Consider the following 10,886-nt stretch of genomic DNA (forward strand, 5'->3'; position numbering starts at 1 on the left):
ACGTGGCGCCCTAGGCCTCCAGGCTGCCCCGCGGGAAAAGGGGCGGGAGCGCGGCGCCGGCTGCAGACGGTTCCCTCAGGACTCGGCGAGTCGTCCGACACGATTGTTAAAATAAACATCCAGAGGGAAATGGGGTGAGGCTGGCACCAGAGTAAAGAAGTCCCGTAACCAGGAAGAAATAAACCCGCCAACATAAAAGATATTAACGTGCAATAAAGAAAGTTTCGCAAAAGATGGGGACAGGAGGGATTATTCAATTAATAATCCTGGGATAATTGGTAAACTCTTTGGAAAAAAAATAAAATTTAGATGCACATCTTCACCATGCAGCAAAATTAATTCCTAGGAGAGTTAAATGGGGCTGGGGGGTGGGGATTAAACTACACATGCAAAACGATGATAGAAGGAGACCGTATCCGCTCTCTAGAGGGGAGCGCACTTTCTACGTTTAAACGGGGTGAGATAAATCCCAATAGGAAAGATACATATGGTGCTTCATATGAAACAGAAAATTGCAGGTTAAAAATTTAAAAAGTGAGATTAAAAGTAGTCAGTGAATTAGGAAATAGCTCCAAAAGTGCAATATACAAAGAGTTTGTATCTTTAATATGTGAAAGCTCTTACAAAATCATCAAGACACTAGGACTGCAAGAGCACAATAAATAGGCAATACACTGAAGGAAACAACAAGATGGGAAAATAATGTGATCAGAGAAATGACATACTATTTTAACTGATTAAATTAGGATTTTTTTAAAGGAATTCCAAATGCTGGCGGGGATGAAGTGGGTCTTTCATAAATAGTGGTGGAATATAAATTAGTATAACATAAATGTGTATAAAAGAACCTTAAAATACAGAGACCTTAGGTACTCCACATCACTAATCATTAGGGAATTGCAAATTGAAACCCTAATGAGAAAACACCTCATACACATTAGGATGGCTGCTTTAAAAAACCAAAATCACAACTGTTGGGAAGGCTGTGGAGAAATTGGAGCCCGCATGCACTGTTTCTTTGTTTTGTTTTGTTTTGTTTTGTTTTGTTTTTTTGAGGAAGATTAGCCCTGAGCTAACATCAACTGCCAATCCTCCTCTTTTTGCTGAGGAAGACTGGCCCTGAGCTAACACCCGTGCCCATCTTCCTCTACTTTATATGTGGGACGCCTACCACAGCATGTTTGACAAGCAGGGCCATGTCCTCACCCGGGATCCGAACTGGTGAACCCCAGGCCGAGGAATCCGAATGTGTGAACTTAACCACTGTGCCACTGGGCCGGCCCCTGATGCACTGTTGGTGGAAACGTAAATTAGTGCAGCCACTGTGGAAAACAGTATGGTGGTTCCCCCCAAAATTAAAAATAGAATTACCATATAATCTGGCAATTCCACTTCTGGGTATACACAGAAAAGAATGGAAAGGAGGATCTTTTTTTCTTTTCTGAGGAAGATTCCTCCTGAGCTAACATCTGTTCCAATCTTCCTCTATTTTGCATGTGGGTCACCTGCCATAGTGTGGCCTGTGAGTGGTGTAGGTCCACACAGGGAACCAAACCTGGAACGCTGAAGAGGAGTGTGCCAAACTCAGCCGCCAGGCCTTGGGGCCAGCCCCTGGGAAGGAGGATCCTGAAGAGGTATTTGTAAACCCAATTTCATAACAGCATATTCACAATAGCTGAAATGCGGAAGCAGCCATTGAGAGATGTCTATTGAGAGATGAATGCATAAGAAGAAAAATATGGTATATACATATTAAGGGATATTATTCAGCCTTTAAAAAGGAAGGGAATTCTGACACGTGCTACAACATGGGTGATAAACCTTGAGGACATCATGCTCAGTGGAATAAGCTAGGCGCAAAAAGACAAATACTGTATAATTCCACTTTAATGAGGCAGTCAAACTCATAGAAACAGAAAATAGAATGGTGGTTGCCAGGGTCTGAGGGGAGAGGGAAGGGAGCGTTAGTGTTTAGTGGGTACAGGGTTTCAGTTTTGCAAAATGAAAAGGATTGTAGAGATGGATGATGGTGACGGTTGTACAACAATGTGAATGTACTTAATACCATTGAATTGTGCACTTAAAAGTGGTTAAGATGGTAAATTTTATGTTTTGTGTATTTTACCACAATTCAGTTTTGTTTTTTGTTTTTTGGGTTTTTTTGAGGAAGATTAGCCCTGAGCTAACATCTGCCACCAATCCTCCTCTTTTTGCTAAGGAAGACTGGCCCTGAGCTAACATCCATACCCATCTTCCTCTACTTTATATGTGGGACGCCTACCACAGCATGGCTTGCCAAGCAGTGCCATGTCCGCACCCGGGATCCGAACTGACGAACCCCGGGCCACCCAAGTGGAACATGTGCACTTAACTGCTGCGCCACCGGGCAGGCCCCTCAGTTTTTTTTTTTTTAAGTTAAACAGAAAACAAAAAGCAAAAACGTCACAGAGGCGGCCAGCCCCGTGGCCAACTGGTTAAGGTCACACGCTCTGCTTCAGCTGCCCAGGGTTTTGCTGGTTCGGGATCCTGGGCGCTGACATGGCACCGCTCATCAGGCCATTTTGAGGCGGCGTCCCACACGCCACAACTAGAAGGACCCACAACTAAAATATACAACCAGGTACCAGAGGGCTTTGGGGAGAAAAAGGAAAAATAAAATCTTTAAGAAAAAAACCCTAAAAAGTCACAGAGGTCTTAATAATTTTAAGGACATAAGTATGAATTTGGAAAATACTTTATAAACAAAGATATCCGTTGCCCTAAACTGGAAAACCCAAATGTCTAACAATAAAAGAATGGCTAAATAAACTATAGTACATCTATAGTTTTACTTTTTAATAATGTTCGTTTTTCTAATTTTTAAAATAATACAGGTTCATTGTAGAAAATTTGAGAAATAAACAATTATAAAGATGAAAATAAAAACTATCCAAAATGCTAACATGCCGAGATAACCGTTGCTAGCGTTTGGTCTGCTTTCTTCTGGGGATAGTTACTTATTTCGTATACAAAATTGGGTCTATATTCTCTGCTTACACTGGCATCCTGTTTAGTTTACAAACATGCGACTTTGAGTTGTGTGTGACTATGTGTACACACGCATGCCGAGAGAGAGAACATTTATTGACTTCTTCCTACGGAACGTGCTAAGGCCTCTTCATGGATTATCTCGTTTAACTCTCACAGGACACCTTTGAACTATGACCATCCCCTCTGTACAGACGAGGACATTGAGGCTTAGGGAAGAAGTTGGTGGGAGTCACACGACTCCTGAGTGATGTGGTCAGGATTGAAAGCCAGGTGTTCTGACTTCACAGTCCACACTTCAAACTCTTTTTTACATCCCAGGTGATTAAACATTCTTTGAAAACAGGATTTTAAAAGCTGCTGTGTAATAGTCACTAATAAAAATACACCAAACATTAATTCATTCAACCCTCCCCCTAGCATTGAACAATTAGGTTGTTGGCTCAATTTCTCTTTCTTTTTAAAATATAATACTTCCAAGAACATTTTTGTGCATAAATCTTTGTCTTATAATGACTGAATCTCTTATTATTTCATTGGGGTATATGCCTCGGTGTGAAGTTCCAGAGTCAAAATGACTGCTCTAGCTAAAATTTAATGGAGTCACTGAAAATGGCATTTATAAAATATTTATTTTTATTTATTTATTTTTTAAAGATTGGCACCTGAGCTAACAACTGTTGTCAATCTTCTTTTTTTTTTTTTTTTCCTGCTTTTCCTCCCCAAATCCCATAGTTGTATATATTTTTAGTTGTGGGTCCTTCTAGTTGTGGGATGTGGGATGCCGCCTCAGCGTAGCCTGATGAGCGGTGCCATGTCTGCGACCAGGATTCAAACCTGCGAAACCCGGGGCCGCCCAAGCACAGCGTGCAAACTTAACCACTCGGCCATGGGGCCGGCCCTAAAATATTTATTTTTAAACACAGGTTTAGGGGCTGGCCCCGTGGCCGAGTGGTTAAGTTCGCGTGCTCCGCTGCAGGCGGCCCAGTGTTTTTTTGGTTCAAATCCTGGGTGAGGACATGGCACTGCTCATCAAACCACGCTGAGGCAGCGTCCCACATGCCACAACTAGAAGGACCCACAACGAAGAATATACAACTATGTACTGGGGGGCTTTGGGGAGAAAAAGGAAAAAATAAAATCTTTAAAAAAAAAAAAAGGTTTGATGTGAGGGGATAAGGAATATATGGGAAATCTCTGTACCTTCCCCCCAATTTTGCTGCAAACTTGAAACAGCTCTGAAAAAGTAAATTCTATCAAAATGTGTGTCGGGGGCGGGGGTTCTAACAACATGGAAGTAAGTTATTGGGCATCTTTTGGGCTGTAGTAAGGCAAGCCATAGGGAAGAGATCAAGCCACTGGCTCTGCCACTTTCCTGTCGTGTGGCCTCGGGCAGGTCACTTGATCTCTCTGAGCCTCAGTTGCTTCCCCCGTGGGATGGAACTGCAGTGGTTGGGTGGACGGAGTGGAGTGCGCAGGTTAAGCCCCTGCCATTCAGCCTGGTGCTCTGTTTCCCGGAGAGGACAGTTGCCCTCTAGCAGGACCAGTGACTGGGAAAAGCCTTTGCGGACTGTGAAGGGCTCTTCAGACGGGAGGGAGTTTGGCATCCACCTCCTGGTGTGGGAGTGGCACCCTGAGCCCCCCTGGTACCATGAGAGAGGATTGGGTTTAGGGGCCAGGTTGGGGGTGGGAGGGGCTCACCGGGGTAAACGGCTCCGTGGTGGAGCAGCTGAGGTGCAGCTGGGCCTGCGGCCTGGGAGGCGGTCTTGTGGGCACCTCCTCCCCCAGCCCACGCCTCAGGTCTGCAGCTGGGTCCTGCCTCCTCTCAGGTGCGCCATGGCCCGGACTTGGCTGCTGCTTCTCCTGGCCCTCGGGTGTCCAGCCCTGCCCACCGGTGAGCCCCCTCCCGGCATGCCTCTCTGTGCCCCGTCCGTTAGTCTACTCAAGCCCACTGCGTGGCTCTGAGCCTCCCTGGGGGTGGGTGGGATGCAGGGAAGCAGGACAGAGCCACGGGGGCCTGCGGGGACGGTCTCCACAGAAGCCCATCACTGCCTTCCCTAGTGTACTCCACCTCCCAGCTACCTCGCTCCAGGCCCCAGATCCTGCTCCCCTGGAGTCCACAGCGGTGGTGGAGGGCGGTCACCTCTTGGAGGTATAGGGAAACAAGAGCAAGCTGGATGGGCGTGCACTGCTGGGGTGGGGGGGAAGCTTGGAGGGAGGGTGTAGCCGGGCTGTGTTATGCGATATGGGTGATGGGACATGAGCATTGTGAGGCCCTCTCCTGTCCTTCCTGGCCTGGCCTCCTGCCCTCAGGGTGCCTTATTCCAACAGGGCTCAGAGTGTCTCAGGTTCACTCCCAGCTCCCCCTTATCAGTGGGCTCTCAGGAGATGTCCCAAGGCCTCGGTGACTTCCCCGGGGTATTTACCCCCAGTCCTCCACAGAACAAGGTTGGAGCCAAATGACTCAAATTTTGAGAATTCCAGCTTCAGTTAGAAGCAGGTGCCTGTTTGCCTGTGTCAGGGGGAAAGGTCCTTGACCTTTGAGTCAGGGTGTTTTCTTGATCTGAAGCTAGCCCCAGTATGACACAGGCTCTCCCTCGCTAGGGAGACAAACCATACCCGTGTGGAGCAGGGAGAGCCCATGGCAGGAGGCCCGAGCTCTGGGAAGGAAGCAGCCAGGGTGAGAAGGAGCAATACTGAGAGGCTTCCTGGAGGAGGTGGAGGCTGAGCTCGACTTGGAGAGTGTCTCTATCTGTACGACTGAAAAGGCTCAGGAGGTTGAGGGTCCTGGAGTTAACTCCCAGCCTTCCCTACTCCCTTTGTTTGTGATACCTTATTAATATTAGTATCGATAATAATACTAATAACTATCTGCTAAGGCATTTTACATTCATGGTCTTTACAACAAAATTCTATTGGGCTGGTATTATTAACCTCGTTGTATTGCTGGGACAATTGAGACTCAGTAAATTCAATGGAGGAGTTAGGGGGCTGGCCTGGTGGCGCAGCGGTTAAGTGCGCATGTTCCGCTTCAGTGGCCTGGGGTTCCCCAGTTGGGACCCTGGGGGCGGACGTGGCACCGCTTGGCAAGCCATGGCATCCCACACATAAAGTAGAGGAAGATGGGCATGGATGTTAGCTCAGGCCCAGTCTCCCTCAGCAAAAAGAGGAGGATTGGCAGCAGATGTTAGCTCAGGGCCAATCTTCCTCAAAATAAATAAATAAATAAATAAGTAAAAATAATAAAATTTTTAAAATTTAAATAAATAAATAAATGGAGGAGTCAGTAATCAACCCAACTCTGTCTGAGGCCTGTCCCAGGCTTGGGCCACTGTGTCACATAGCAAAATCTTAGTTATCCTTCCAAGGGTGGGGTGGTCTGTGGGATTTGGGGTCACAGAGACCCGAGTTCAAATCCTGAGTTACCATCCATGTGCTTCTGGTCAATTATTTGACCTTCAAGAACTCCTTCCTGAGCAGCCTCCTGTCCTATCTCCCCATGAGATTCTCTGGCACCCTTCCCACACCCTGGGGCATTTCCTTAGCCTGGCTGTGCTTAACTCATGGTGTGAATTTGTTTGTAGGTTTGTTTGTTTTTTGTGTTTTTGTTTGGTTTTTTGTATTTGTTTTTTGAGGAAGATTAGCCCTGAGCTAACCTCTGCTGCCAATCCTCCTCTTTTTTACTGAGGAAGACTGGCCTTCAGCTAACGTCTGTACCCATCTTCCTCTACTTTAGATGTGGGACGCCTGCCAAAGAATGGCATGCCAAGCAGTGCCAAGTCTGAACCCGGGATCCGAACCAGCGAACCCTGGGCTGCCGAAGCGGAACGTGCGAACTTAACTGCTGGCCACTGGGCCAGCCCCGTTTGTAGGTTTTAACCTTTGAGATTTTATTGATATGACAAGATACCCAACCTTTCAAAAATAACATTTTGTTATATATTAAATGAGTCATCTTTACTGAAAAGAATAAGTTTGTGTAAAATCAGGACTATTCTGGAAAATATAGGACAGAGATGACTTATTTTTCTTTTTTTAAATTATGAAATAATACAGACATACACTTTAAATGGGTGAATTATATGGCATGTAAATTACATCTAAACAAAGCTATTAAAAATACTGCAGACTTATAGAAAAGACTCAAGAATAATACAACACACGCATACTCAACTCAGATTAACAAATGGTTAAAATTATTCCATATTTGAATCAGATATACTTTTTAAAGGAACAAAAATTTACAGATAAATTTGAAGCCCTTTTTGATTTCATTCCGGATCCTGTTTCCTTCCCTTCCTCCCCAGATGTAACCACTCTCCTGAGGCTGGCACGACAAGGTATTATAAGTATTTATTTATGCATCTGCTATCTTTCCCATGGGACTGAGTTCCTTAAAGGCAGGGACAATATCTTAATTAATGGTGTTTCCTCAGTGCCTGGCACAGAAAGGTTCAGATATGATAGATAGGTGTCTGGGAGGATGGATGGATGGATGGACATATAGATGGAAGGTAGAGAGAATAGATGTAGGAAAGATGGAGATAGAAGGATGAATGAAAAGATGGAGGGAAGGAAGAGTGGTTAGATGGGTAAATGCCAGGAGAGAGGGATGGATGAGAGGGTAGAAGGATAAATAGATGGATAGTAGAAGGATAGATGGAAGGATAGAAACTCAGACACAAGGATAGAAGTCTGCAGTGAGATGCTGGCCTGGGAGGGCACAGACAGATGTAGCCCCCAACAAGTGTGTGCTTTCTTGCAGGTGTGCGTGGCACCCCCTTCCCCTCCCTGGCCCCACCAATCACGCTGCTGGTAGATGGGAAGCAGCAGACACTGGTGGTCTGCCTGGTCCTCGATGCTGCACCCCCTGGCCTTGAGAGCTCCATCTGGTTCTCAGCTGGCAATGGCAGTGAACTGGACGCCTTCACCTACGGCCCTTCCCTAGCAGAAGATGGCACCTGGACCAGCTTGGCCCAGCTCTCCCTGCCCTCTGAGGAACTGGCAGCCTGGGAGACCTTGGTCTGCCACACTGGGCCTGGGGCTGGGGACCACAGCCGGAGCACACAGCCCCTACAGCTCTCAGGTGGGGACCGAGCCTGGGCCCCTGTGGATGCTCCCTGCCCTGGAACACACCCTGGAATGAGGATATGGTGGGAGGGAGGGCAGGCTCCAGGCCTGGGGGCATGAAGGGTGTCCAAGTGCTGACATCTAGGTGAGGTGATTCCTGGGCTCAGAGCAGGGTGGCCTAAGGGCCCTGAGTCCTGGGATTTGCAACTGTAATATCTCATTCAAATCCAGACTGATGCTTGACTTCCAAGAGGTAATAATGACTCCTCCCTCCTGGGGTTGAGATATACATACATACTGAGGTATATATATTAACCCTATCACTGAGGGTTAATATCTCTCTTTATATACCTAGTGTTTTGTTTTTGTTTTTGTTTTTTTGTTGCTGAGGAAAACTGGCCATGAGCTAACATCCGTGCCCATCTTCCTCTATTTTATGTGGGACACCTGCCACAGCACAGCTTGACAAACGGTGCGTGGGTCCGCACCCAGGATCCAGACCTGCGAACCCTGGGCCACCAAAGTGGAACTTAACACACTGCGCCACCAGGCTGGCCCTATACCTAGTGTTAATATCTATATCTATATATATCACCCTATTTATGACACCCTACCTATTAGAGCCAAATATAATTAAATAATAAATTGCTATCACTTACTTAATGCCAGGCACTGTTGTAAACACTTTACATTTATGAAGTAGGTCATATTATTTTCCTCATTTTATGGGCACAGAGAGGTTGAGCAGCATGTCCAAATCCAGCTGTTATTATTACTGACCAGATGATTTTCTTCCTCTTTTTGGATTATGTTAATTTTGTCATCTTCGCAATGAGACTATTTATTGAATAAATGCCATGGCTTCCAAAGAAGGCTGCTAAGAAAACTGATTCCCTGTCTAAAAGTGCCGAGGCACCTCAGCCTCCCCGGGGCACAGAACGGGGGCCAGCGAGGAGGGAGGGAGAGCTGGGCCCTTCCGAGGACATTTAGCAAATGGCTCAGGTTCTGCTGCTGGTTCATTTGTCCATTTAGCCACATGCCATGAAGAGCTGCCCTGTGCCAGGGCCAGGGCATAGCATCGCGGGGGAGGGCACGGCTCATCCCAAAGGACTCACTCCCTTCTCCTTGGCTGGCAGGAGAGGCTTCCTCAGCCAGGATCTGCCTCCGGGAGCCTCTCAGGGGTGAGTACTGGGGACCAGGACCTTAGACCATGTTGGGCTCTAGCCTGTGGGTCCCACCCAGGGTTGGTGGGTTCCTTGTGGGGTTGGGGCGCTGGCTAGCCTGGGCCCCTGTCTTCCCGTGGGTGAGACCGGAATAGATCCTGCGACCCCAGCCTAATTCCTGCACACAGCTGAGAAGTGCAGGTGAGAGCTAACAGAGGGTCCTTGGAGCTCTCCTTGCGCAGCCCAGATGGATGGTCTCAGTGTTAGAGCCTTGGGAGTCTCTTGGGAGCCTTGGGAAACTGTCCCAAGTCCCACCACCTGCTGGACAGAGTCATGAGTCAGGTTCTACTTCCTGACCAAATAGAGAATTTTGAGCTGGTTATTCTTCTCTGCATCAGATGTTAATTCCTGCCTGGCCTACATCCCCCTGGTTGTTGGGGAATCAAATAAAATGAAGGCTGGCTAGGAAGGTATTTGTTATTATGACCAGTAAGAGCTGAGGTTAGACACCAGGTAGGACTTTCCTTGGATTTGGGGGGGGGGGGGCGGTGAAAGGGAGGAGGGATGGCAAGGGCAGAGGGCAAGGCCCTTCTGCACTATAGAACAATCTCCTGTCGTGGGGCTCAGGGCCAGCCTCCAGGCCCCTAACCCGCTCCTTCCCTCTCCCGCAGGGACACGGGGCCAGGCGCTGCGGCTCGGGGCGCTGCGGCTGCTGCTCTTCAAGCTGCTGCTGTTTGACGTGCTCCTGACCTGCAGCCGCCTCCGCGCCCTGCCCGCCGCGAGGGGGGACCCGGCCCGGGCGCCTGGCCCGCGAGACCCCGCGACCCCCGAGCTCCCCGCGGCCCCGAGGGCGGACCGTCCTTTCCTTCCGCAGCCTCTGCCAGTAGGAGAGCCCTCAGCCCCCGCCCACTGGCTTCGCCGCAGTGATGGGGGGACCACAGGCCGAGCGCTCACCCCGTCCACCCCGCCGGCGCTGCAGCCCAGGGCCGGCCGGGGGGGTTCCCACCCTCCGTCCGCGTCCGGATCCCAGGAGCCCAGTCTGGGAAGAGGGGATGGTCTCTGCCAACCAAGCTTGGGCCTGAGGCTCAGGACCCCCCTCAGTATTCCTGCCTCGAGCCTTGGAGCATTTGTATGTGACCTGCCTCCTCCTGCGGACAGGAGCATCCTGGGGGCTGGGCTCTGTCTCCCCCCTCAGACCAAGGCTTTCTGAGGGAAAAGGCTGTGTCTCTCCCGTCAGACTGGGAGATCCTTGAGGGTGCTGACGGACTCAGGCACTGGGACGTTTAGGGTGCAGATAACTGAGAACAATTAAAGCAGAGCGTAAATGACACAAACAAATGAACAATATTTTGATTCAAATCTGCCCTGGGAGGAGGGAATTTGGCAGAATTAAAGGAGGCAGAAATCTGGGAAGGCTCCCTTGAGGAAGAGGGCTTCCTGAGGGTGAGACCCTGGGAATTGCAGAGTGGGGTTGGGGTTGGGGAGGACCCTATCTCACCTCTGTCTCCTTTCCTCACAGCCAGGCATGGGGCAAGGCCCCCTCTCTGTCTCCTCATGTGGCCCAACCTCTGTGAGAGGTCAGGGCGAGGAGCCCCGCCCGAGACCCAGGAAGGCGAGGTGCTAGGC

The 10,886-nt window shown here is 48.8% G+C and overlaps 1 protein-coding gene across 1 annotated transcript; it reads left to right on the forward strand.

Moving 5' to 3' along the window:
* The first annotated feature begins 2,516 nt into the window (after window positions 1-2,516).
* PTCRA (pre T cell antigen receptor alpha) lies at window positions 2,517-10,611 on the forward strand. The gene is made up of 7 exons (XM_070244572.1): window positions 2,517-2,620; window positions 4,857-4,921; window positions 6,764-6,895; window positions 7,335-7,367; window positions 7,793-8,113; window positions 9,234-9,278; window positions 9,932-10,611. Exons 2-7 carry the CDS (start codon window positions 4,864-4,866, stop codon window positions 10,468-10,470), a joined length of 1,128 nt encoding a protein of 375 aa, XP_070100673.1. The 5' UTR covers window positions 2,517-2,620; window positions 4,857-4,863; the 3' UTR covers window positions 10,471-10,611.
* The last annotated feature ends 275 nt before the right edge of the window (window positions 10,612-10,886 follow it).

The sequence above is a fragment of the Equus caballus genome, chromosome 20, assembly GCF_041296265.1.
Source record: "Equus caballus isolate H_3958 breed thoroughbred chromosome 20, TB-T2T, whole genome shotgun sequence".
Classification (NCBI taxonomy): Eukaryota; Metazoa; Chordata; class Mammalia; order Perissodactyla; family Equidae; genus Equus; species Equus caballus.

Bases quoted from the DNA above. Each gene is read 5' to 3' on its own strand.
- PTCRA (XM_070244572.1), top strand. From the start codon at position 4,864: ATGGCCCGGACTTGGCTGCTGCTTCTCCTGGCCCTCGGGTGTCCAGCC. The intron at 4,922-6,763 runs GTGAGCCCCCTC...CCTCTACTTTAG, and splicing joins GTGTCCAGCCCTGCCCACCG to ATGTGGGACGCCTGCCAAAG. The intron at 9,279-9,931 runs GTGAGTACTGGG...CCTCTCCCGCAG, and splicing joins CCTCCGGGAGCCTCTCAGGG to GGACACGGGGCCAGGCGCTG.